Source organism: Podarcis melisellensis (assembly GCF_964234715.1).
Source record: "Podarcis melisellensis genome assembly, chromosome: 2".
Taxonomy (NCBI): domain Eukaryota; kingdom Metazoa; phylum Chordata; class Lepidosauria; order Squamata; family Lacertidae; genus Podarcis; species Podarcis melisellensis.
This window is the reverse complement of record NC_138529.1, coordinates 31,278,824-31,306,817: the sequence shown is the minus strand read 5'-3', so window position 1 is coordinate 31,306,817 and position 27,994 is coordinate 31,278,824. Positions and strand designations below refer to the sequence as shown.

Here is a 27,994-nt window from a genome sequence, read left to right as displayed (position 1 = left end):
ATTTAAGCTTTTAATTGCTTCAGCCTTATTAAGCTGCTCCTTTTAAACAAGCGGTTGCATGTATTTCCCTGGCATAGGGAAATCCCTCCGACTGTAGGTTCATATTATTTAGACAAGCACTCTTTCAGAAGTAAATGCCATTCTTAGCATAGGGAAGTACTTTAGGTCTAAAGGGGTTAAGAAGGCCTCCCTTCCATTCAGAAACATGCAGGGGTCCCACCGTGGCAGTTCCAGCCTTAAAAGTCTTTCCAGCTTTTTTTCCCCCCTTGTAACAAATCTGTACGACTGCCACCAGGACATAAGAAGCGTGTGCCTGTCACAGAAATAGAGTTTACTTTTTCCAACTTGTTGTACAGAGGCAGGGTATAAATACAGCTAACTCTGGCTTGGACTGAGAGCCTTTTGCTTAAAATAAGGGGGCTCCTTCCCAAGACTTTTAATCCAACACGATCCAGAGCAGACTACGCCATCGAGCAAGTTGGAAAAGGAAGCCTGCAGGAACTTAAAGAAAGCAGGTGTAGTTGGGGTCCTTTGTTTTGTTTTTGCTTCATTTTTTTTAAAATCCAGGCACAGACACACCCAGATCCCAATCCAACTGTGGATATTTTATCTGGAGCTGTCCTGAAATGTCCTTTTTCACATTCTTCACTCGATGGATATGGATGCTGTCTGGAGAGAGCCTTATCCTATTGCTTCTGGAGATCCCCCTCAGAGGCACTGCCTTGCCTCCAATACGGTACTCTCACGCTGGGATATGTCCAAATGATATGAATCCCAACCTCTGGGTTGACGCACAGAGCACCTGCAGGAGAGAATGCGACACTGACCTGGTAAGTCATGCACTTTTGTTTCTCCTGTTAAGTTTAAATTTAATTGCCTTCCAAAATATGATAGCGGCTGGGTGTATTGATGCTTTGTTTACTATAGCAGCGCACATTAATTGTTAACAGTCCTTTCAAAACCAAACCTAGCCCTGGCCAGCAAGAGAGGGATGTGTAAGGAGTTCACGTCCTGTAAAAGGCATAGCCTCGCCTACTTGGTTGCTAGTTCAGAGACCTGATTATCTGTTAGGCTGACAGCTCTCTAATTCCAGGCCAATTCCTGTGAAAGCTGAAGATGGAAATCAGTCCCGTTCTGTGGCAAAGTTAATCGCGTGAAGACACATGCTGAGCAATGCACACACGCACACACCCGGCCCCGCAGCAGGGATCCGTTTTTGACAATCACAACAGTGTCAAAAGCCAATCTGTGCCAAGGCAGCACATACCACAGGGCTTGCTGCAGGACTTTTCCCTTTGGCTGCTGTTCACCGTGTGTCCGTATTCATTGTGTCTTGCCTCGACAGGTGCATTTCAAGAATACTAGACACACACACACACACACACAGGACTCCATGGTAATGCATACAACAACCGTGCCAATCCCACCTATTTTTGAAGCCCACTTGCTTCTAAAGGCAGGGCTTTAAATTGCCTCCGTAGGCAAGGCATGGCCCTGACAGCACCTATTTTAAAGCCCAGCAGTGGCAGAAGAAATTACTCAGTAAAAATGACAGCTTGGGCAGGACCTCCTGCATAGCACTTCCAGATCCAAATGCAACTTGAGCTGGCAATAAGAAAAGGCTGCTCATCCAGCGGCCAGCGCTGCCAGCTCATTGTGGCATCCAGGCACCCGCCTGTGCTCTTTCTGCATCACGCACCTGCCTGGAAGAATAGAGTGCACTTGCCATCACTGAGTTTGTGGTCTCTGTCAAATGCCGCTCTGAAAAGAATCCTTGCAGGATGCTGTGAAGTTTGTAGTGTACCAAGAGCAGCGAAAGCTTTCTTGGCACTCACATGCCAAAGAGGTATTGTTGCAGGGCAGTCACCTGTGTGAACTAGTAAAAGCAGCACTCCTGAATAAAGGATACATTTCAATTTGTGGATGGTCACTTTTTGAAAGAGTGACTGAGCAACCTTTCCCCTCTTCCTTTTTGTTTTTGGTAAAGTAAAAACACGCTACAGCCTGATGTGGCTCAGTTGGTTATAGCATGATGCTGATAACGCCAAGGTTGCAGGTTTGATCCTCATATGCGACAGCTGCATATTCCTGCACTGCAGGGAGTTGGACCAGGTGACTCTATGACTCTACAGTGGTATCTCAGGTTACATACGCTTCAGGTTACAGACTCCGCTAACCCAGAAATAGTGCTTCAGGTTAAGAACTTTGCTTCAGGATGAGAACAGAAATCGTGCTCCAGCGGCACAGCAGCAGCAGGAGGCCCCATTGGTTAAAGTGGTGCTTCAGGTTAAGAACAGTTTCAGGTTAAGTACGGATCTCCAGAACGAATTAAGTACTTAACCTGAGGTACCACTGTATATGCACCTTAGTTGCTTTTTCCCCCCCAAGGAGGAAAGTAACATGGCAGTTCTCATACAACTTCTGTCAAACAGATAACATTCACTCCAATGGCACTGATGCAAGAAGAAACACATTGCAGAAACTCCTAAATCATTTGAAAGTTTAACAGACCCCAAGTGTCACTGAATTTCCATGCTATTCATGTATCCAGAATATCTGGTTACAAAGGACAGTTCTGGTGACAAGCAATGTCTCCCATCCCAGATTCCAAGCTGAGAACCTGAGAGGAGATATGACTGAAATGCTTTAGAACACATACACAAAAATTCTGCTGGTTAAATTGTGCTGCTTATGAAATCAAGAGGTTGTGGTTGTGGTTATGATCAAAGTAGATTACCAGGCCAATTTCTTCATTGATTCTTAAGCGATTGCTTGGAATAGGAAGATTTTTAGGGTACAGATGAAGCAGCATGAGATTCAAGAGCTGTACCCAAGAACCACCTGAGTGACTGTGCTTGATGAGGGCCCTGTCATGCAATGCGCCTCTCAAAGCATGCAGTCAGCTAAATGTCTAACTAAGGCGTACCCCCCTTTCCATCAGCTACCCACAAGGAAAACAATTGTCAATGATTCTCCCGCAGGCTTTGCAAAGTGTTTCAAAGAGTTTACTGGCCCCAAAGTAAATAATCAAAAACCTCTTCACTATAAATTTAAATGTACCATCTGCAGACTTCCATATAGACCCTGTCCCTCAGCCCAATTCAAACACTGTCGATATATTACATGGTGCACATGCACAAGCCGCTTTTCGTACTACCTGAAGTTCCAGTGGGATTTAGAGAGCTGGGGCATAAACCCAGCCCCCAAAACAATATGCAATTCCAGTTAAAAGAAAGAAACAGAAAGATTGAAATGGATGTTTGTGCTGCCATTGAATTCAATGGGATTCATTTGTGCCTTTCTTGTGCACAATGGGACAGTTTGCCTTGGGGTCCCTTCCAAATCCACAATACTATGAACATTCTAAGCACCAATATTCTGCATCCGTTGAAGTTCTTGAGCACTCTTCAAAGGCAGCCCACCTACAGATTCACAGAGCTGGAAGGCCGTATGGACATCCTGTAGTCCAACTTAATGCTCAGTGCAGAAGTTACAATACAGGATGCATCTAAAGCATCCCTGGCAGATAACCATGCAACCTCTTTTTCCTTTTCTTTTTAATGATAATAAACAACACTCCAGAGGCAGACTGTCCCATTGTCAAGAACAGGCTGAACTCTTATTGCCAAATTGGCTTTCCTATTGGCCAAAGCCAATTGGAGCATCCTTGTCTTGTCTCAGCTCTTTAGCTCACTTGCAGCTCATCACAATCCCATAAACAGATTGCAGATTTCCATTGCTTCCCTGGCATCAGATAGAAAGGAGAGAGAGGGTGCAGTGTCATCTGCATATTTAACTCCAAATCCCTGGATGATTCCAGCTGCCATACTGAACAGCATGGAGGCAACAAGGGGAAAGCTATGCCTTCCGGTAAGCCAGGGGTGTGGCTCTGCTTTTCACCACCCTTGAGTGTTTTCACCAGGCTAATATGCATAATGCTTCTTGATACTAATGACATTTCCCAAAAAATTAAATGCCCGGTGCTGAAGAGAGGGGATGGGCTGATAGTCATTTGCCCTGCAGCATATGGGGAGGTCTAAGTCATCCCTCTTTGCTGTGGTCTCAGTAAAATTCACCCCCCACCCTGAAATGGCAATTGACATTTGAGCAGGAACCTCCCAATTTACGGCTCTGAGGACAAACTCTCCACACTTAACACCCTATCAGACGAGCCTAAACCCAACAATATAACCGACTGATAATCTCAATCAGTTCCGGACCTTTCTAGTCTCCTACAGGAGCCTTGGAGCTAGAACAATAAGAGGCCACTCACGGATGTTCATGAATGACAGGCTAGAAAGCTGTCATGACTCAGCCAGCGTGGAACATGTGGTTGGCTTGCAGGAAGTTCTGGAAACATCCCCTCAAGAAGCAAACCACTTTGTTCAAGTGGCTAAAGCAACCCTCGATCTAGATTACATCATGAAAAGAAGGTTTGAGGAATAACTAGGGCTTACAAGGCCATACCTCTGTGTAGGTCCTGTAGGACAAAGAAGAATTTTTGTAAGATGAACTCAGGCCATGATCCTTTGCATGGGAGTAAATACCTCTGCTCACAAGACTCAAAGTGAGACGTGCAAAGGGTTACGCCGGTGTGAAGAAGTAAGCAATGCCAAAACGGAAGTGGGAGTGCAAAAAGAGACACCACAACAGAATTGCCACTCCAGATGGCCTGGTGAAAAATGATTCCTCAATCCCTGATGACAGCTATAAGTAGTCCCAGAATACAGAAGTACAACCAATGGGATTTCCCAAGAGAATTTTTTTTTAAACAGCACAAGCCTATCTATGTTTACTCTAAAGTAAGTTCTACTGGGAGGGTTAGAAACTTACTTGATAAATAGTTAAGAGTCTGGGGGCCCTGCTGGCTGTGGGCTGAGATTCTGGGGAACGTGGTATTTTGAAATATCAAAATATCCTTTCAAAATGCCTAATATTAGGTGATCCTAATACTCTACAAATTTGACATCTCTCTTAAGAAGCAGTATAATCCACTTGGGGATTCCAATTAATTTACAAAGATTTTGTCACCGTGGTCTTATTTTTTCTTTGTCTTAGGAATGTGAGACCTTTGAGAAGTGCTGTCCTAATGTCTGCGGAACAAGGAGCTGTGTTGCAGCTCGGTACATGGATGTGAGAGGGAAGAAAGGACCTGTTGGGATGCCCAAAGAGGCAACATGCGACCGTTTCATGTGCATTCAGCAAGGTTCAGAGTGCGACATCTGGGATGGGCAGCCTGTTTGCAAATGCAAAGACAGGTGTGAAAAAGAGCCGAGTTTTACTTGCGCATCTGATGGCCTCACCTATTACAACAAATGCTACATGGATGCAGAAGCATGTACCAAAAGCATTACACTCAACGTGGTGACTTGTCGCTACCACCTTACGTGGCCAAACACCAGCCCTATCCCGCCAGAGACCACAGCTCGCCCCACTACTGCCTACTTAGAGACAACCATCACTGACATCCTTCCACCTGTACTAGTCAACAACCCAGCCCATCAGTCTGTCTACGTAGGTGAGACTGTTAGCTTTCTTTGCGATGTCACTGGACGACCCAAGCCAGAAATCACTTGGGAGAAGCAGACTGAGAGTAACGAGAAAATCATCATGAGGCCGAACCACGTCCGAGGGAACATCGTGGTCACAAACATTGCCCAGCTCGTCATCTACAACACCCAACTACAAGATGCAGGCATGTACACTTGCACTGCCAAAAACCTGGGCGGGATTCTCAAGGCAGATTTCCCACTGTCGGTCCTCAAAGGAGAAGCTACGTCAATGGAAGAAGCCCAGAACAAAACCCACTTTCCAACGGACGAGTGTCTGAAGCAGCCGGACAGTGAAGACTGCGGGGAGGAGCAAACCCGATGGTACTACGACGCCAAGAAAAACAACTGCTTCACTTTCATCTACGGAAACTGCAACAGCAACCTGAACCACTTTGAGACCTATGAAAACTGTATGCTGACTTGCATGAACGGGCCGATCAACATCTGCAACTTGCCAGCCCTCCAAGGCCTCTGCAAAGCCTACGAGCCCCGGTGGGCGTACAACAGCTTGACGAAACAATGCCAGTCTTTCATATACGGAGGCTGCGGAGGCAACGAGAATAACTTTGAGAGCAGAGAGGCCTGCGAAGAGATGTGCCCTTTCCCTAGGAACATGCACTGCAAAGCCTGCAAGGCTTGCAAACCGCGCCAAAAGCTGGTGACGAGCTTCTGCAAAAGCGATTTTGTTATTCTTGGCCGCGTCACCGAACTGACGGAGGACCAGGACTCGGGACACGCGCTGGTGACCGTGGAGGAGATTTTAAAGGACGAGAAAATGGGGCTGAAATTCTTGGGGAGGGAGCCTCTGGAAATCACCCTTTTAAACATGAACTGGAGCTGCCCGTGCCCCAACATAACTGCAGCGGGTGGTCAGCTCATCATCATGGGCGACGTCCACAACGGAATGGCTGTTTTGCAGCCAGACAGCTTTGTGGGGGCCTCCAGCATCCGTCGCGTTCGGAAGCTTCGTGAGGTCATCCACAAGAAAACCTGTGAGCTATTAAAAGAGTTCTCAGGACTGCACTAATACCCTGCTTGTATCTTGTCAGCTTTCCAGATTCCTGTATTATATAGTGCTAACAAAAAAGGTAGGCTAGCCTGGAAACTTTTTTTTTTTTTTAAGAAAATATCTCTGCTGATTGATGTTATGTATTACACAGAAGCTGTATATTAATTCATTAATCATGTGTAGTAATGAGGCAGTAGCCTTTTTTGGGTGGGGAGGCAAGCATTTAAAATAGCAGCAAACCGCTATTAGCAGATCTGATAATGTATCTGCCTGGAAACCACCCCAGCAATCGTCGCACAATACCAACGCAGCTTTAACCGCGAAAGACCAAATCTGTAGCATTCTGTTTGGTTCAGACCTAAATCAACCTAACGATCATTGTTCTCGTTTGGAGTACGGAGACCTGTGTGAAAACCAGCTGAAATGTATCACAAACATTTAAGTAGCCTGTAAGAGAGAGAAAGAAGTGTACATTATTGTCTATAGTTATGATAATTATACCAGTTAAACCAATCCATCGCAGAATGTGTTGCTATCTGAAATGCAAGCCAGAGGGAAAGAGCCACAAATTTAATAGGAATTTCAGATTTCTGCGGATTGTGTCTGATCAAGCCAAACTCACACTGAAGTCTGTTATGCAGCATCATTTCAGTGCCTTCTGTCAGACAATGAGCACAAGGAGCCTAGGGGCAAAACTGCACACAGGACCTGACTCATTGCACCTTCCTACGCAAAAATAAAAAATGAATGTGCCACATTTAACAGGGAAGGTCCTCTGATAGAGGTGGGACACACACACACACAGGCTGGGAGCCTCAGTGGCACCCCTCTGGAGGCTTTGCAAGGCAAAAAAAAAAAAAACCCCTGGCTAGCTCCCCTGTAGCTCTGGCTCATGGTTTCTAGGGTATTTACCATGTTAATTGTCACATCAGACTGCAGAAAACCCCATTTTATTTCAAAAAGAATTATAGAGATGGAAAGGGGTTTTGTAGGCCACCAAGTCCTAACCCATACTTGCATGCATAGAATCCAAAGCTTTGGCATCCCCCAACAGATGGCTGCCCAAAGACCTCCAATGAGGAAGAATGGCCATCTCCAGTAATTGGTTCAATTGCCAAGCTACTCTCGCTGCTGAAAGGTTTCTCCTTATGTTCAGCCAAAAAATACTCTCTTGAACTGAAGCCCATTCCATCTAGTTCTGCCTTCTGGGGCAGCAAAGAACTAGTCTGTGCTCTCTTCTATGGGATAGACTTCCAGATATTGAAGAGTGCTTTCATCCCCACATCAGTCCTAGCATACCTTTCCTCACAGGACATTTTCCATACTCCTCCTGACTTGTATTTGCTGCCCTCCTCTGACCATTCCAGTTTTTCTATATTCTTCTTAAATCATCATATACCAAACTGGCCACAGTACTTTAGACGAGATCTGAATAAAGTGAAACTATTAGGTCTCCTGATAGCTGGGAAACCATGGCTTTATCAATGCAGCCTAAAATCACATTAGTCTTTTTTGCAGCCACACAATACTGCAGACTCACGTTCATCTTGTGATGAACAGCAATTCTGTGGTCTTGTTTTCACACGCACTACTCTCAATACAGGTATTCTCTATTCTATACCTGTGCATTTGATTTGGGGTTGGAGATGAAAAACGTTACACGTGTGTCTGCTGAATTTAATTGTGTTACTTTGACCCCAGTTTTCTGTTTTGTCAAGAAGAGGAGGAGTTTGGATTTGATATCCCGCCTTTCACTCCCCTTCAGGAGTCTCAAAGCGGCTAACATTCTCCTTTCCCTTCCTCCCCCACAACAAACACTATGTGAGGTGAGTGGGGCTGAGCAACTTCAAAGAAGTGTGACTGGCCCAAGGTCACCCAGCAGCTGCATGTGGAGGAGCGGAGACGCGAACCTGGTTCCCCAGATTACGAGACTACCGCTCTTAACCACTACACCACACTGGCTCTCACTATAGGTTATTGTTATTATTATTACCGCTCCAGCGGGAAGGTAAATGGCATTTCCGTGCGCTGCTCTGGTTCACCAGAAGCGGCTTAGTCATGCTGGCTGCATGACGCCGGCTCCCTCAGCCAATAAAGCAAGATGAGCGCCGCAACCCCAGATTCGGCCACAACTGGACCTAATGGTCTGGGGTCCCTTTACCTTTACCTTTAAGGGTAAAATGCCTAGTTTACCTGCCTAGTTGATATTGGGTGCATGTGGTATCCACGTCATCTTCCTTCCCTGTTCAGCTTTCAAAGAAAACCAGTCTAGAAGAACCCAAAAGGCTGCCTCTGCTATTGTACAAAAGGCTAATCCATCTGTGATCTGAACTGAGGCATTTTATAGTTAAAGAGGAAGATGGGGACTGTTTGGCTAGAAGCATTTTTCTGCAACAGCCTCTGCTAGCTTATGGAGGATACAGCAGGAGGCCGCTGGCATTGTTTGCATTCCAGATGGGGAACAGAAAGTGTGTAGGAAGGTATATTGTGTTTTGTGCATAAGGCTGATTCAGCTTATGCATGAACCACGGGAATGTCTGTGGAAAGTATAACTGACTAAATATGTAGTGGAAATGTTTTAACCCCCTCAGGTTATTAAAAAAGCCTATTTGGCTAGCAGCAATGATCACAGACTGAGATTTAAGAGGCGAGTTGTTTTCGTAAAAGGTTAATTTCATAACAAGGAAACATGTTTCCAGTTATTTTTTTTAAAAAATGGCAGTGTCCCGTCAGGGTTAAGACCTCAAGCTTGAAAAATGCGAAGTTGGGGTTCACAACTCAGCAGGCATGTCCTATGATCCACAATTACGCTACAGTGGTACCTCGGGTTACATACGCTTCAGGTTATATATGCTTCAGGTTACAGATTCCGCTAACCCAGAAATAGTACCTTGGGTTACATACGCTTAAGGTTATATATGCTTCAGGTTACAGACTCCGCTAACCCAGAAATAGTACCTCGGGTTAAGAACTTTGCTTCAGGATGAGAACAGAAATCGTGCTCTGGCAGCGTGGCCACAGCAGGAGGACCCATTAGCTAAAGTGGTGCTTCAGGTTAAGAACAGTTTCAGGTTAAGAATGGAGCTCCAGAACGAATTAAGTACTTAACCTGAGGTACCACTGTATACAGAATCACAGATTGTACAAAATCCTGGTGAGGAGGATGGAGAACATGGGACTAGCAAAGATGCCCCATATTGTTCTGTACTTGTATTGCAGTACCGACGCTGCTGGAGGAATCCTCCTCAGCCAATTCAGGCTTACATCACGGCTTGCAGGATGGGTCAAACAGTGGGAGATTGGGGGGGGGGGCTCCTCCAGTGCATTAGAGGCAAGACTGGCACTGCTGTTAATGACCCGGCCTTGTACATGAGCACGATTCCCCCCCAGCCACCAGTTCTTGGAGCATCCCCCCCCCCCCGCCATCCCTCAAAGCCTGGCAATAGGCAGGCCTAGCCTCCTAGCTGAGATATTTCTAAATGGAACCCGTCTGCTATGGGCATTTTCCTTTAAAAAGATTCCCTCTGTTGCCGGAAGGAGGAAATAACATGGGAGCTGGAGAGAAAGGGCTTCAGTTCTCTTCACAGCTCCATTCAGCTCTGGCACGCAGTGGCCGAGGATGGGCCATAATGGGCCACTTCAAACTGCAAAGGCCCAACACAGCTGTCTGACTTGCTCGGTTGTCAGCCCTGGCCGCGAATAAGGCCTCTTTGTTTTACTCTTTGGTGGCTAAGGAAGGCTTCAGAACAAAATTGCTAATTCAGAGGAAGGGGGCAGAGGGGGAGGGGGAGGATTTGGCAGGGGGAAGGGCCTAAGAAAAGAAGCAAGTCTTTCACATGGGCCCCCCAATGTCCAGCCCCCTGGCAGTTTGAAATCCTGATGAAGACGTGTTGCACCTGTTTTTGAAGGGGCACCTTTCCCACCCTCCCACCCCCACAGCACCTCCTCCAAGGGCCCGAGGGTGCAGGTATGCAAGGAGCACTGGGTAGGTGTTCCCTTTCTCCTACATTCTTCCCACTGTCATTTATAATTTGTCATGCCAACAAGCAATGCCGTTACATTTGGCTTGGGGAAAACATATTTGAGTTTAGGGTGCCTCCAGAATGAATATTTTGCAGGAGGGATTCAAGTGCATTCCAAGGAAATTAGGTTCGGGCAACAAAAGTGGATTAAGGCACTCTGTTGCCCTGGCACTTGAAATCTACCTTAAAAAAACCCACAACAACGTAAGACTTTTTGCAGTTAGGAAAGTGATGGGGAAATGTATTGAAAAGTGTGAAATGAATGGACAATTGACAGGAAAACCTGTAAACACTATGTAACCAAATTAGGATGAATGCTCATTGTCTGATCAAATGCTCAGTAAAAACTGGATACAGTCAAAACTCTGCCTAAGTACAGTGCAGACAAATCAGGATGAATTCTCTTCTGGAAGAACCCTCAGAGAACTTGTCAGTTACTTGAGGGTCTACTAAGAAGAAGCTGCTCTCTGGGCCCATCAATAGGAGGTTGACAGGTACCAGGGACAAGGTCTTTCCCACTCTAGTCCCCATGCCTGTGGCATTCACGTCCCAAGAAAATACAGGTGGCCCATCTCTATTTTTAAAAGAAACATTGTCATTTCAATCTGTTTTTTAAAATTGATCAATTATTGCAATTAACAGCTGCAGCTCGGTTTGAAAGTGGCATAAAGTGGTTTTAATTTTATGGTTCTATATATTATTAGGGTTTTATAGAATTTTGTTACACTGCACTAGGAATGAATTGGGTCCTGGAAGATGGTAGCTAAGTCACTTAATAGAATAAATAAATAGCTAATTGATAGCAAGAAAGTTAAACATGATGTTGAGAAGAAGGCAGGAATGCAAGAGCAGCTATTAATTTCCCTGCAAAGCTAGCAGTAGTTGGTTTTTGGGTTTTGTTTATTTTAATGAATAGAGGTTTTTAAGCATAAGACTGATGATCCTTTACCAAGGATGCTGTAGTAGTAAGATTCCTGCATTGGCAGAGGGCTGGATCCCTGAGGTCTGACTGTATGATTCTAAAGAAAGATTAAAACCCTTTCACAGAGCTTAGCCTCTCTGATCGGCAAAGCATGAGGCTTCTAAATTAATAATAATAATAATAATAATAATAATAATAATAGGCAGGATAGCCTGGTTTCTGGTTCATAAAAAGGACCTACCTGGCTGAGCATCCTGTTCCTCACAGTGGTGTTCCAGATTCTGCTGTGGGAACCCACAACTGGCGTACAGAGGAGGCAGGCTGCCTCGGATCCTGGAGGAATAGAGTCATCACGATTGGCAGCCATCGAAGAAAATGGACGAAAACACCACCTCTAAACTATGGGAGATCTTAATCATCACAGCACTCTAGTTATCAAGCCGAACTGGCCCTAAGTAGGCTTAGAACTGCAGCCTTAAAAACTAAACGTGGATTTAGGTAAACAAAATATGGATTCACTCAGGGGATAAGAGGGCATGTAGTGTGTTGTTGGTGTGCAAAATCCCAAAGTGGAAGCTGAGAAATACTGCACACAGAGAAGTCCATTGCAAAAAGGGAAGGGTCATATGCGAAGCCAGATAGCCCAAGAAGAGCTTGTGGGACAGCATGCAGGTATTTCTACCTGTTTACAGGTATTTAGAGACAAACAAACAGAAGCATCGTGGCTGAGAACCTGGCAGGTACCATGGATATAGTTTTAAAGTATGAACTAAAAGGCAAAAGGCCATGTAGCGGAGGAAAAGGCATAGGCTCATGTACATGTGAGCAATGGTCTAGGTAAGGCGTGAGGGCACTGGTGGCTCTCCAGATGTTGTAGAACTCCAACTCCCATCAGTCCCAGCCAGTGTGGTCCTTGTCAGGGATGATGGGAGCTGGAATCCAGCAACACCGGGAGGGCCACAGATTCCTTATACCCCTGGTCTAGTTTGACCCTCAGACAGAGCAACTTGCCTCACGTATGCACCAGGCTTGGAAATTGAGTTACATGTTATAAAAGAGAAGCAGTCGTCCTCCTAGCTGCTTCTTTTCTCATGCTGTTCCTGTCCTGTCCTGCCCCTCCTGCCCCAGACACAGGAAACTACCAACTAACATATATGGAAGTGACCCAGACCAGCATGTCGGGGGGACCTACCTGCTTTTGTTTTCTCCTGAAACAGAGTTAAAAAGGGGTAAAGGGACCCCTGACCATTAGGTCCAGTCGTGACCGACTCTGGGGTTGTGGCGCTCATCTCGCTTTATTGGCCGAGGGAACCGCCGTACAGCTTCCAGATCATGTGGCCAGCATGACCAAGCTGCTTCTGGGAACCAGAGCAGCGCACGGAAACGCTGTTTACCTTCCCCGCTGGAAGCACTTTGGCATGCTTTCGAAGGTCTTGCACTATCTACTTGCACTTTGGCGTGCTTTCGAACTGCTAGGTTGGCAGGAGCAGGGACCGAGCAACGGGAGCTCACCCCGTGGCGGGGATTCAAACCGTCGACCTTCTGATTGTCAAGTCCTAGGCTCTGTGGTTTAACCCACAGCGCCACCTGTGTCCGAAACAGAGTTAAGGAGTTTCAAATTGCCAGCTTCAAATTCTGAGCAGGTTTTTTTAAGACTTTTGCTGAAACAGGAGGGTGTTTCTAAGGTCATTGCAGTGCTGCGATGAGGAAAACCGCACCTGGAACATTTCTCCTACATAGGTGCAGGATTGATTTCCTTGCAGAAAAACACAAAACGCAAGGTGCAAAGTGGCCTGTCAAGAGACTGGACTTTTACCCAGGGCCAGCTGCAGAAGGTAGCAAGGCCAGGCTTTGCTGGGCACTCTCAAGACTGGCGAAGGGGACACAAACCACAACCCCTACTCTAAATGGATAATAATCTGTCCATTTGGGTTACTCTCAGCTTCTCATTGCATTTGCTTGTTTCCAAGAAGACATCACACAAATTCAATGCACATTTCTCCAAATAAACACATGTTGGTATGCCTTATATTCATATATCTGAACGCAACTACCCCCATGTAATTTGTGTGTTGCGTGCGGCAGCCTGTGTTCAGAATGGCAGCCTTCATTTCCCAACTGGGAAGTAGTCGCTGCCTGCTATTCACCTTATTTTCAAGAGCAGGGGAGCTCCAGGGGCAGGAAATGGTTAAACTTGCAATGAAAGAGGCAGCAACGCAGTCCCTCTGGGAGAAGCAGTTCCAGCTCCTGAACTTACTATTCATGCTCTTCTAAATGCCTATCTGTTTCCTCTCAGGCACTGTAAGGCCTGGAAACACATACACACACACAGAGAGAGAGAGAGCACGAGCAAGAGCGCCCAGGATATTTTCTAATTCTAGAACTGCCAGGATCATGAAATATTAAAAATATCCGCCCATGCAATGCACTGTAAGGCTGGTTTCCAAAGGGTGCCAGGGCCCAGGATGGCTTCCTCAATTGTTTAGTTGCTTAGTTATCCCCTGTCAGCTTGTTTACACCCCCAACCACTGCACAAATAAAATGCAGGGTGAGCCATCCTGCCCTCTCTGCTAGGTCACAGGTATTCATAAGGTTTCCACCTCTATTTTCCCACCCCCACCCTTCCACTGCAGGAAAAGAGTTGTATGATAGGAAGACATTCAGCAGGCAAAGTCTCCACACACACACACACACACACACACACACACACACACACACACACCCCTTACCACTGAATTTACAAGCTGGAGAAAGCAATGCCTTTTACCAGCTGAATCTTATGCATTTAAATTACTTATGAGCCATTAAACTCCGAGAGAGCAGTTTGCAAATAAAACCAACGGAGCAACATACAATTAAGAACAACTACAACAGAGCAGAATCAAAGGACAACACAAAACAACATTTAAGAGCAAGCTCTGCTTGTCATACAGCTGTTTAAGGCACTGAAGCTCTGTCTACTGCGGTGGGCAGAGCTATTTCCAACCCTCTACACACACACACACACGCAATACTCACAGTGGTTCACTGTGTCTCAGTTCAGGTCACTATGTAACTACTGTGCTGGTGGAAACAGCAGCTGGAACTAAGGAGGGCAGATGTAAAACAGGACAGGGCTCCTTGCACCTTCAGTTCTAGTCATGTAGACAATAGAAGTTCAGCAGGTGTCATCTGCATGACAAAAAAAAGGATAGTTTGCATGCAATTCCCTTTGGAGAGCCAATGTGGTGTAGTGGTTAAGAGTGGTAGACTTGTAATCTGGTGAACCGGGTTTGCTTCCCTGCTCCTCCACATGCAGCTGCTGGGTGACCTTGGGCCAGTCACACTTCTCTGAAGTCTCTCTCTCTCTTTTTTAAAAAATAATTTTTCTTAACAGACCAATCAAATCAAATCACATTAATTCCAAATTACAGATCCAAATTTTAAATTTTTGTTGGGGGTACCCATATTTCAAGTTCCGAAAGGGATCCAATCATCTTGTTGCTGCTGCTTTAATATCGCCTGCTGTTGCCATAAATCACCCCTGAGTTCGAAAGAAGGGGGTGAAGGCACTAGGGGTGATTTATGGCAACAGCAGGCGAGGCAGTGTTTCCCCATTCCTTGGGGTAACAAGGGAGGCTGCATACTTCTCTGAAGTCTCTCAGCCCCACTCACCTCACAGAGTGTTTGTTGTGGGGGAGGAAGGGAAAGGAGAATGTTAGCTGCTTTGAGACTCCTTCGGGTTGTGATAAAGCGGGATATCAAATCTGAACTCCTCCTCTTCTTCTTTTCTATGCAACTTGCCATGCAGCGTAAATTCCTTCTGCTACACAATTATCTATTATAGGTGCAGGAGTCCTGTGCTTATTTTCAGCTGCCCATCCTGCGCTGCATAAAAACAACAGAGGTTGGTTCAGGGCTAAGTCAAGTAAATGGGAATACTAGATTATGATCTATCAAAATGCCCTGCTCATTAGCTTCTCAGCTCTGTAGCTATTTACATCTGGAGACAAAGCAGTACACTCCAGCTCAGCAAAGCCGTTCTTAAAGATAAGTTAGCCTGTGTGCTTCTTAAGTAAATTGTGCTTCTCCACTTCTGACAAGAGAATCATAACTGTCCATACTGTGAATATAACATGAGTCAGGGGAAAATGTTCAGGGCTTATTCCCTTGGTACATTTGTGCTAGTAAAGAAAATCTCTACTCTCCCCACTGTTCACTTATGACACTCCTTAACAGATTGGAGAACTGGGCCAAAACTAACAAAATGGATTTCAATAGGGACAAATGTACACTTAGGCAGGAAGAACCAGCTGCACAAATAAAAGATGGGGGACATCTGGACTGTACATGTGAAAAGGATCTATGAGTCTTTGTAGACCACAAACTTAACATGAGTCAACAGTGTGATGCAGCAGCAAAAAAAGCTAATGCTGTACAGTGGTACCTCGGGTTTCATATGCTTCAGGTTACAGACTCCGCTAACCCAGAAATAGTGCTTCAGGTTAAGAACTTTGCTTCAGGATGAGAACAGAAATCGGGCTCCAGCGGCGCGGCAGCAGTGGGAGGCCCCATTAGCTAAAGTGGTGCTTCAGGTTAAGAACAGTTTCAGGTTAAGTACGGACCTCCGAAACGAATGAAGTACTTAACCTGAGGTACCACTGTTCTGGGTGCCACAGTTTAAAAAGGATGTTGACAAGCTGGAATGTGTGCAGAGGAGAGCAAGCAAGATGATCAAGGGTCTGGAAACCAAGCCTTATGAGGAACAGGCTAATGTGTCACGACACACATTTGGAAAGCTCTGAGCTAAGAGAATTGAGTATGTGACAAAAATGAGATGAGATATAAAAGCCATCTTCCAATATCTATGCGGCTGCCACATGGAGGATGGAACAAGCTTGTTTTTTTCTGCTCCAGAGGCTAGGGCACAGACTAGTGGATTCAAGGAGATTCCAGCTAAATATAGGGAAGAATTTACTGACAGTAGAAGTCATTTGACAGTGGAACAGACTTTCCCAAGAGATGGTCTGGGGCAAAACCTACAAACCTTACATGCTGTTTGTTACACTCCAGAATTCATTCTGACACCCGATTATAATATACCGGTAGCAATAACTTTCAGACTGAGTGCAGTGCTTAAATACCCTACACTTTTTTTGGGCTCACAGCTCTCCAAGGAATGAAAATCTGGGGCTGGAACCCACACGCGAATGAAACCACAATCCTCCCACAGAGCTCAGATTCACTTTCTGGTCCACTAGCGATAAGCACTTTTCCTTCTGTTCTGCTAAGCCACAAATGCTTGGCTGCCAAAGGGAAAAGGAGGAGCATCTTTACGAAATGCAGTGCCAAGTGCCCCGTTTGCTGCAAATGGTATGCACTGGTGGTAGCTATCTGCAGAATGTTCAAGCGGAACCATTTTGCAGGAGAGAGAAGTGAACCGTCACACAACAGCCTCACTTTATCCCACGGCTCATCACTTAAATAGCATTGGCTGCGTTGAGCTAAGCGTCTGTGTTGTTTTAACCAGCTGCTTCTTGATCTGATCTTAACCACCCACCTATGGAGAAGCAGCAAAATGGCTAGGGCTGAGTAAAAGGAGACGACTTCTGAGGCAAAAACACACTTGGAATACATAGGCTGTTTAAGGCGGGTATGATCACACTTCTGTCACAGAACTCTGTGCAGGACCACCAGATCAAATTGCAAGGCTGGAAGGCTGCATAGACGCCATACATTGAAAGCACACGACTCCCACAAAAACTCCTTGAAACCGTAGTTTGTTAAAAGTGTTGGGAATTGTAGCTCTGTGAGGAGTAAACTACATTCCCAGGATCCTTTGAGGGAAATCATGTGCTTTCAAAGTAGGGGGTGCACACAGCCAAAGCATGTGAGGGGAGGGTATATTTGGGCCAATTCAGATCTACATAGGATCCGCACACTGAAGAATAGGTTTTCAGGTAACTAATGACTTGCATTGTAAAAGGAATCCCATCTACCCTCCCTCTTAAGCATGGAGATGTCTGTCAGTTTCAGATTTAAGGGGATTTAAAAAAAAACAACCCAACCTATAAGGGACAGTAAAATGTATTTTTCCACTCTTAACCTCAATGGATGTCAGGAAAAACTTAAATTTTGGTACATTAGGCTGTTCTGAAAGGTATAGGAGCAGGGCCAGTAATAAACTTGTATATTTATTTCGCAAACTGAAAGCTCCCTGGAACATTAAGTTAAATCTATGGTTGCCAATTCAACCTTAAAAGGTGCTTTGCAATTAATAGTTCCCATTCAAAAGAGCTGGATGACACAGATTTATTTTGAGGGCTTATTTACACAAATGAAAACAATACTTTATCTCACAGTCTGAAGAATCACAAGGGGAGCAATCACATATAGTGGTAACCCGTATAAATGATCCCTCCGTGTGACCCATCGTGGTCAGGCCACAAGACCATTTGCAGTGGCCCAACTAATTCTCAAGGCAATTGTGTGCCTATAGAGGTGCGGAACCTCAGGCCTGGGGCCCAAATGCAGCCCTACAGAGACCTCTCCAACAGACCCTCTGTACTCTTCCCAGGCCACAGCATTCATTGGACCTGCTCTGTGCCCTCCTTGAGTGCTTGTGTTTGGCTGAAACAAGTCTCTCTTTTTTTTTTTTAATAGAAGAGTTTGGATTTGATATCCCACTTTATCACTACCTGAAGGAGTCTCAAAGCAGCTAACATTCTCCTTTCCCTTCCTCCCCTACAACAAACACTCTGTGAGGTGAGTGGGACTGAGAGACTTCAGAGAAGTGTGACTGGCCCAAGGTCACCCAGCAGCTGCGTGTGGAGGAGCAGAGATGCAAACCTGGTTCCCCAGATTACGAGTCTACCGCTCTTAACCACTACACCACGCTGGCTCTCTGAAACATGTCTCTTGAATTGTAATAACACCTCTAACTTTGGTGTGGCTGGAATACAGTTTACTGTACAAATGAGTTTCATCCATTGTTCTGCCCATTTTTGTCTTTGGCCCTAGCTCCCACGGTTCATATATGGTCCATAGGAGGTTTCCCGGGAGGGAATGTGACCACAAGTTATCCATCCCCTGGTGAATATGAACTCAATTATTTGCCCGTGCTGTGAAAGCAAATGGGGTTGAAAAAATGTGACTTGTCTCTTCTATTTTTTAAAGACAAGAGGCAGGGCATACTTTAAAAAAAAACAACCAAATAAATCAAATACATCAAAAGTTATGCTTTAGATATAGAGCATCAAAAAAAGTTGCTTCATTCCATTCCAACCATTTTTTAAAGTGCTGCAGTACAAAAGGGGGCATCTGGCAAGGAGTAAGCATTGCTGATGGCCAGCCCCCCACTACCCTCCAAACAAGAAAAAATGCTTGTACAGGGAATTTTTGTGCTTGGTATTCTGTGCAAGGTACACAAGATGGTGCTTGAGAAACAATGGCCCACATCCCATTGCTTTTCACTAAGTCAAACACCAGGTGGCACTTGACATCACAAGATAGAGATGCTTGGAACTGTTAGAGGAAATTTTAGAACTGCCTATTTTGCTCATTAGCTTCTTTAGCTGATGTTTATGAAGCGAGGGGGAATTCCTCCCCCTGCCCCGTTATGACAAAATACGTGTAGGATGGTCAAGCGCAAAGGATGAGAGCATTGCTGTACCTTTTAACAGCTGCACGGAAGAGGGAAATCTCAACAGATGCTGCTGCCAAACTGCACCTGCCAAAATTCCCTGTTCTACCCAACTGCAAAAGAGCCCTGCCTCCATTTCGTATCTAATCACCAAGAACATACAGTTTCGTAAGACACACTGACTTAATATTCCTTATACCCACTAGCATTGGAGCAAGCAATCCTCTGATCTCTGATTCTTCTTATGCCTCAAAGCAGCTCACACTACGACCTATTGTTGAAGACTATGAACCGTCTGTTTAGGATGAACTATAGTACAGCATCTATTACTTCTGCATGGGACTATTTGGATTTTGTGTAATGCAGCTACACTGATTTTTAAAATCATCCATTTGTGTTTCTTGTGTGTTGGATCGCACTTTTGTCCCTTAGAGTATTTGTTGGCTTGTATTGGGGTGTTGTAGAACTGTAAAACATAAAAACCAGATACAAGTCATAAAGTGACTGGTTATTGTTTTCAGATCTGCCGTATAGAAGAGGACACACATATTGGTATTTGCTGGAGGTGTGAGTGGCAAGTGCAACCAAAACAGCAATGAGGCATCTCTAAATTAATATTTTTCATTATTTATTCAATCTCTTTGCTCATGTTTCATGGTCCCCGTTTATACGACACTGCAATGAAACTGATGAATGTGTCTGTTGGAGTGGGCTTGAATTCAGCAAAGCTTATGGCATAATAAATGTGTGTTGTCTTTAAGGTGCCATGAAACTCAGGCCCAGGACATTCAATAGTTTAGGGGCAGAACACTTCCCTAACAGCCTGTTCAGTTCCTCCCTGGGATGTGAATCCCCATCTCCCCACCTGCTGGGCTCCTTCCCCAAATTCTCCTGCTCATCAGATGTATTCACACTACTAGGTTAAAATGTAGCTCCGTCATTTTTACTCCATTTCAACCAAAGCTGGTTTGTGGGGGTGGAATGCATCAAAACACAGTATTTCATCAGAAACAAAAAGGTAGATATAGGATAAATATGGATTATGGCTAATGCTATGTGTGCACAGCACTGGGAGGAGCGCACTGAATGCAAAGTAATCAGGAATGTGTAAACCGCTTCATGATGAGTTGTGCTCACGATGCTATTGGGGCGGTCGTACCTTCAGTACGATTTGTGCCTGCAAGTCTTTTCAGGCAGTTGTACTTGCTTCGTTTCCAAATAGTGCATACCCTGCAATTTCCTGCTGAGATCCAGTAACTTCTCATACCACAGATGTTCAGGGTGGGTTGTGCTTCTTTGTTGCATTATAGCCCCTCCAGACAGCAACAGTGTGGTAGCATTGGCGATGCATCCCAGAACAAACCAATAAAGCAGAACAAATCCACCACTAATGCCCTATTTTTGTGTCAAGGTTACAGAGCATGTTGCAAAGTACACCTGCAGTAGAAGCCAGTCAGGAGGAACCCCAAAGAAGTTCTCAGAAAGTAGAACCCTTCTCTTTTTATTATTATTTCTCCATCTTTTCTATTTCTATTCCTCACTATTCTCGTATATTATGTCACCAAAAACTACTCATTAAACATCTTGACGCCACTAACGTTCAGGTTTAAGGGGCAGGGAGAGGTCATCCTTTATTTTCCTGCAGCATTAAGGGAATGCCCTTTTAAATAAATAAAACCTGCATCTTAAGCTCCTCATCCTGAAATCCCTTCAACAGAGATTAAAAACCTCACAAAATGCAGTGACCCTCCGTTTCCTGTGCACAGCGGTTTGGACACTGAGCACTCCAGGGTTAATTGCCTTTTTTAAAGGTCCACCTGATAAGAATGTCCTACAGACCTGTTTAAAAACACAGGGGGGAAAGTCCACCTCTGCTGTCTTCTGGACCTTGATCTGGCAGCTTTTCTGGTTCTTCTGGTTCACTAGCAAACCTGAACCTGAGAAGCATGCGGGCCATTTGTGCTTGCTGCCACCAGCATTTTACTTCGCATCACACCGACCTGAATTATCCATGCAAGCAAAGGGCTAATGGGTGCAGCAGTACTGACTAAAAGGGCTGGAGGACTGGATATGGGTGGTGCTGAGTTAAAGGATAGAATGGGGCTAGGACTGGCAGAGTTCCAGTGCCTTTAGCAATGGCATGGTAGGGGGGAATTCGAGAGCTGAAGCTTTCTTCATGGCAAGAATTCTGCATCCGCTGACGTTTGGCCTGGAAAAGGACTCATAGGGAGCTGACTTATACAGAGTCAGAATACTGGTCCATTCAGCACAGTACTGTCCACACAGACTCTCTTAAGGGCTTTGTGTGTAGGAGGTTCTCTGATTACTACCTGGAGATGCTGGTTATTGAACCAGGAATCTTCTACATACGAAGCAGATTCTCTACCACTGAACTACAAGAGTTGCTTTATCGCAGGGTGGGGAGATCATGGTTCCAAGCCAGCTATCCTATGTTAATTTAACACTTCTAATGGAAAAGCAACCCTCTGTTGTATGTTAAATTAGTACTGCAGTAAGAGCACTAATTTGTACAGTGATACCTCAGGTTACAAACACCTTGGGTTACAAACACCTCGGGTTACAGACTTCACTAGCCCGGAAGTAGTACCTCAGGTTAAAAACTTTACCTCAGAATGAGAACAGGAATCGCACGCCGGCAGCAGCAGGAGGCCCCTTTAGCTAAAGTGGTACCTCAGGTTAAGAACGGACCTCCAGAACAAATGAAGTTCGTAACCAGAGGTACCACTGTATACATTTTGGTGCTGTAAAGCAATCTTAGAAGCCTTCTGCTTCCTTACATTTTGTGGCCTTTTCGCCCTCGCCGCTTACAACATTTCCCCTCCGCACCCATGTGAGGGTGTTTGTGTAATCTGCCAAATTTGGGTAATGCTTCATTCATTGGACAAACTTAGCTACGGCCCAGGAAAGCTTCTGGTGCAATCACTCCACTGTTGTTATTGCTGCAATGGACTTAATACGGCTACACCTCTGAGCTTTGTGTCTATGGGAAGGTGAAAGGAAAAGAGACGCTCTGGGCTGCTCTTCCTAATCCTAGCACTCCTCCTTGCAGTGACTCCATTGCTGAGGAACGGGAGAAGCTTGCCCGGCTTTTATTTCCTGTTTGACTGCCAATATAATGAGTTTAGTGACACACAAGGGAAAGCGTGTCCATACTGGCTCCTGCCTTAATTGCTAAGGGCGCTCCTAGATGTCTGCTTCCCCAGCAACAGTAGCTGTGTGCAAAACTGAGAGGAAAACAAGGAAGCGCCTCACATTATCATGGGGCTTAGAGATACCATTTCTAGTTTTGCGCAGTGGATTCTGTTATTGCTCAGGCGCACACACACCAGTGGTCCTTTGCAACTATCTGCATGGGATTTGGAATCTGGCACACAATTAACACCTGGCTTGCAGGTAAGCAACACTACAGTGTACCCAATTATTTGCAAAAGCACTAAAATCAATAGGAAAAGCCAGTATCAGGAAGCACTAACATTACCTTAGCAGCATCCTTTTTCCTAAATGGAATTGGGGGGGAATTGCTCATTTTGACTCTGTTAGATAATTGGGTATGGCAAGTAGTAAATAATTAATTTTAAAGTGCCAAATGATGTTTTTGAAATTTTCAAGCAACCTCTACTGCTCTGTGCCTATCTTAGTGTCCTCAACTTCAGCTACATTTCTGTGGAGAAGGATTAGGCTGCCTGGGTACCGAAAAAGAGCCCTGCACCTTTCATAGCTGTGGAGAAGAGGAAATTTCAGCAGGTGTAGCTTGTAGTGGGAACTGTATCTGCTGAAATCCCCTCTTCTGTCCAATTATTAAAGGGGCAGCAGCCATGTTCTCTTTTGCATTTGGCTATCCTAAGATTAATATTAAGAACATATAAATAGTAATCTGCCATTGGCCCAATCAAACCCAGGACTGTCTTAAACAGAGCAGCAGTCTTTTTTTCAAGCTCTGATGAAGGGATAATTCCCAGCTTTGCTATCTATCTTATATATTTTAGCTGGAGATGCTGGGCAAGAATTGGGACTGAAGTTTAGGGGGAAATATTAAGGTTGCCATTACATATTGTAAACAATTACTTTTCTGTGGAGATTATAACCATCCTTTCCTATTTCCAGGGTCCAGGCTGGGAGTGACATTGTTTACTGTAGCCCAAATGGCACCACCCACAAATGAGAGACGCATCATCTCTGCCTGGGAGACCAGGGTTCAAATCCCCACTCGGTCATGAAGCTCACTGGGTGGCCTTGCACCAGGCACTGCCTCTCAGGGTTGCTGTGGGGATTAAATGGGGGTGGGGGTGGGGAGAGCCATGTCCACTACCCTGAACACCTTGGAGAAAAAGATGTGATATAAATGCAATAAATGAATGAATAAAGTTCACTCCTCCTCCTTAAAAAAAGGAAAAGTATTTGTTTGTTTGTTTTTAAATCCAGCCTAATTGAGTCATTTGAGGCCCATGGGCATGTTTACAACCTTGGGAGTGGGCCATGGGCACCCTCACAAAAATGACTGTTAATGGGTTGGGGGGCTGCCCATTCACCAAAACAACTGCCGTAGTAGGACATTTTTGATCTATGGGCTACTTTTAAAATGAGGCTGCATTTTAAATTGCAATTTAATCTGTATTTTAAATTGGTCCGGCCCCCCCCCATTATGTTTTTACTATAGTTTTTACTGTTGTTAGTCGCCCTGAGCCCAGCTCTGGCTGGGGAGGGCGGGGTATAAATAAAATTTATTTTTATTATTATTATTACATGCGGCCAGCCACACAAACACCACTTTTACAGAAGGCAAACTCCCCTTCTTCCAATACACACAGGCCTAGCAAAATAAAAAGGAACACACACAAAATCACAGACAAAATCAGCCCTAGAGAGAGGGAGAAATTTAAGAGGCAACCCCCCCCAACCCCCCCCAGCAAACCTACAAGCTACACACTCCCTCCCACAATAGCAATGGGTTGTTGGTGGTTACTGCTGCCCTCCCCACAACCTCACCTTTTTCTGTCTGCTTCTTTCAACGTTTATGCAGGCCCCTTCCCCACATTCCCTGGGGGGGTTGAGTCCTGGTCTCAGCCTGGAAAAGGTCATGGAGTTGAGAGAGGAAGTGACCTTTCCCCACTTCCTCCTTCACTTCTATGTGCTTTTTAAAGGGTGTGATTGGCCCCTGCCTACTGCCTGTGATCAGCTGTATAATGTGCAATTAATTGCACCAGGGCCAATGCCTTAAGGGGGCCCAGACTCTGAGCTTTCTTTGGGCGCGGGGGGGGGGCAAACCTCTAACCACACTAGAAGAAAAGTTATAAAGCAAAATGTACAGGCATACTTCTAAGTCACTGTATTTCTGGGAGGGAAGCCAGCCAGGCTGTTCCCTGCCTTCCAGTGTTTTTAACCAATGAGTAAAGTCAGAACTGTGATTGATTGATTGATTGATTTGGCTGACATCCTGCAAGAATCCCTGCAAGAATCCCTTTCTAATTCCTGGAATTGCCCAGATTTCCCCTTTGATTCCTTTTTTCCTGCCAACTTTTCCTATGGTGGTTTCATGAGAGATCAAGTGCTCCCTAGAGGTTATTTCTACTACACAATAAGCAGCTGGGATCCAGGCAGTCATTAAGAATTTAGTGTAAAATTAACAATATTAACAAAGCATCAGTTCATCAGAACAAAGGGAACCACCACCAGCCGCACATGGTTACATCTGGAGATGTTTTGCCTCCTATATCAGGGGTCAGCAAACTTTTCCAGCAGGGGGCCAGTCCACTGTCCCTCAGACCTTGTGAGGGGCCGGACTATATTTTGAAGTGGGGGGGGGGAATGAACGAATTCCTATGCCCCACAAATAACTCAGAGATGCATTTTAAATAAAAGGACACATTCTACTCATGTAAAAACAAGCTGATTCCCGGGCCATCCACAGGCCAGATTTAGAATGTGATTGGGCTGGATCCAGCCCCCGGGCCTTAGTTTGCCTACCCGTGTCTTATATCTTTGCAACAGCTATGTAAGGTAGGTTAGGCTGAGAGCTGATGACTGACCTAAGATGGGAAGTGAACAAAAACAAGTGAGTTTAAAATATGAAACTGACTGCATGTGCTCAGAGTATTCTCTTTTTGTTTGTTAAGATTGCCCAGATGTTTGTGTTTTGCTGAGAGATGTGAAACAGTACAGCCTCAGAGTATTTTTTTTTTTTGGTAGTCAATGCAAGTTTTATTAATAATATTTTGGGGGGGTGTAATTCACACTATGTTGAATGTTCCATCTGTGCAAGCCTATCAGTTACCCAAACAGAATGACCCCCCATCCATGTGCTGTCCTGGGGGTTCCCCCAGTCACCCCAGAGTCAATTATGCAGATGCCTTGTGCAGGGCCTTGTGCAGGGTGTTTGTTAGGCGAATCCTACCAATAGCCTTTAAGATACCTCAATATGGATTTACTGGTGCCTTATTTCATACATTGCTTTTGAAGGGGAAGGAGAGTCCTATTTTTGGAATTCCTCCAGGGCCCCCAACCACCTTAATCTGGCCTTCCTAGTACAGCCAAAGGGAGGAAAAATGGAGGCGCTGCAAAAGTCTCAAGGCCACTGGAGGAGGTCATTGTCACCTTTTGCACCAACAAGCACCTCCCTGATGCTATCAGATGGTTGAGGGGAGACAGAAAACTGGGGTGGGGAGCGGCTGAAACACTGAACAACTTCACCTCACATTGCATCATGTTCTCAGAGTGTTGTTGTTTAGTCGTTTAGTCTTGTCCAACTCTTCGTGAGCCCGTGGACCAGAGCACGCCAGGCACTCCTGTCTTCCACTGCTTCCCGCAGTTTGGTCAAACTCATGCTGGTAGCTTCGAGAACACTGTCCAACCATTCCGTCCTCTGTCGTCCCCTTCTCCTTGTGCCCTCCATCTTTCCCAACATCAAGGTTTTTTCCAGGGAGTCTTCTCTTCTCATGAGGTGGCTAAAGTATTGGAGCCTCAGCTTCAGGATCTGTCCTTCCAGTGAGCACTCAGGGCTGATTTCCTTCAGAATGGAGAGGTTTGATCTTCTTGCAGTCCATGGGACTCTCAAGAGTCTCCTCCAGCACCATAATTCAAAATCATCAATTCTTTGGCGATCAGCCTTCTTTATGGTCCAGCTCTCACTTCCATACATCACTAGTTCTCATAGTAGGCCTATCTAAATTAATAAATCTAAGTTAGTCATGCCCATTAACTTTCACTGGGTCTACTCTGGGGCTAGCACTGGATACAGCTCATTATTTCAGGTCTCATTTGTTATTTAGAATTTGAATTACATTATTTAACATAAAAAGGGAATTTTAAAAAATTGACTGATGAGGAATATACAGACTGAGCAGCACATTTTAGTTCTGCATTCATAAAAGCAGGCAGAAAATCGTCATAATCTAGAAATGGGACGGTATACTGTAGTATTTTTCCTTCTTGTCAATGAAAAGCCAAATGATTCTTCAAACCGAGCGTATTGTAGCAAGTATACAGCTCTTGCTCTCGTAATGAAAACAGTCTGCAGCATCCAACAAAAGCCTAAAAGGCCTCTGACAGGAAAACGCCAGAGTGGCACTCTCCAGTGTCATCCAGGACTAGATTATTCCCAGAGCAGCTTGTTGTTTCCAGAAAAGACAATTTGAAATCCAGTGGGTGGGTGTGACGTGAGCTTCCTAATCATGTGCTGCTCAAATCAAGCTCTCTTGTTCTGGCAAATGGAAATATGCTCAGGGGGGGCAATCTCTTGATTTCTATAGGCCAGCCACAAAATTACTGTGGAACTTGAGTCTGTGTAACAAACAGCCAAAAGCACACCTTAGCCGCACATCCACAGCCATATTCATGAAGCAGATCGCTTAAAGGCTTCACTGTAACGTAATTCCACTCTAATCCTGCGTCATGATTTGCACTGCTTCGTGATCTGCAGGCTAAGAACATCAGTCTCAGGTGCACAAGGGAGCTACTGTAAAGCAGGTCAGACTGCTTGTCCATCTAGCACACACAATATTACCCACTCTGGCTGGCAGCAGCCCTCTTTCTTAACAACGGCTACCTGACGTTTTGAAACTGGAGATGCCAGGGAATGAGATTGGGCCTTTGGCATGAAAACGGTGCCCTCTACCCAGTGAGATACAGTCTTATCTCCAAAACCCTCCTCCAAATTCCCAAGGGAGCCGATTTACAGCATAAGAATAGAGTCAACAGGGATGCAGCCAAACAGAATGATTTATTCAAACACCACTGTGAGTATCTCTCTGTGGATCAATGGCCAACTTTTTATCAGTGGCAAAATAGGAACTCTTGGTGCAGAAGTTAATTTTGACAGCCCCCATAGCCATGGGAGTAGCTGGGAGCAGGGAGGGGCAGCTGCCCCCCCCCCCAGATCAAGTAAAACAATAGAAATATTTAACTAACTGAACAATCGTGTCAGTTCTGCCCCCCCCAACAAAGCCCTGCCCCCTACAACAACAAAAAAGCCCATAGCCACATCCCACAAATAGAGTCCATAGACATGTCAAAAATGTTGGCAGCTGTGTTGATCCAAAACATAGAGAACAAGAAAGAACAGCACTACATGACATCAAACCCAATTTATCAGGCTGAGCTGATGGTGAAAGAATAGTGAGGTTGGTGAGGGTGGTGTAGTTGTTAGAGCACGAATACCCAATAGGATGCTTTCCAAGTGTTGGACTACAACTCCCATTCATGACAGCACTGCCTTTCCTAAAGCTTCTCTCTGTCCTTCCTGCACCTGTCCTCATAGCACCTTGCTGTGATGTTGGAAACAGAGCAGATAAAGGATGCTGTTATTCTCATATTCTGTGTACCGTATGTCCTATAAACAGGCCAGCATTTTGG

The 27,994-nt window shown here is 45.1% G+C and overlaps 2 protein-coding genes and 2 long non-coding RNA genes across 4 annotated transcripts in view; 2 read left to right on the top strand and 2 right to left on the bottom strand.

Annotated features, from left to right (window-relative positions):
* LOC309363478 (ankyrin repeat domain-containing protein 40-like) overlaps nt 1-27,994 on the bottom strand; it is an 80,257-nt gene that overhangs the window by 32,544 nt on the left and 19,719 nt on the right. The window lies entirely within an intron of this gene.
* On the top strand, nt 193-7,074 carry WFIKKN2 (WAP, follistatin/kazal, immunoglobulin, kunitz and netrin domain containing 2). Its single transcript, XM_081899726.1, has 2 exons — nt 193-830; nt 5,059-7,074. Exons 1-2 carry the CDS (start codon nt 627-629, stop codon nt 6,577-6,579), a joined length of 1,725 nt encoding a protein of 574 aa, XP_081755852.1. The 5' UTR covers nt 193-626; the 3' UTR covers nt 6,580-7,074.
* LOC309363617 lies at nt 688-24,304 on the bottom strand. The gene is made up of 3 exons (XR_014165478.1): nt 24,134-24,304; nt 11,747-11,838; nt 688-802 (listed from the first exon to the last, which is right to left on the bottom strand). It is a non-coding gene; the product is annotated as an uncharacterized lncRNA (long non-coding RNA).
* On the top strand, nt 22,418-23,551 carry LOC309363164. The gene is made up of 2 exons (XR_014165289.1): nt 22,418-22,540; nt 23,252-23,551. It is a non-coding gene; the product is annotated as an uncharacterized lncRNA (long non-coding RNA).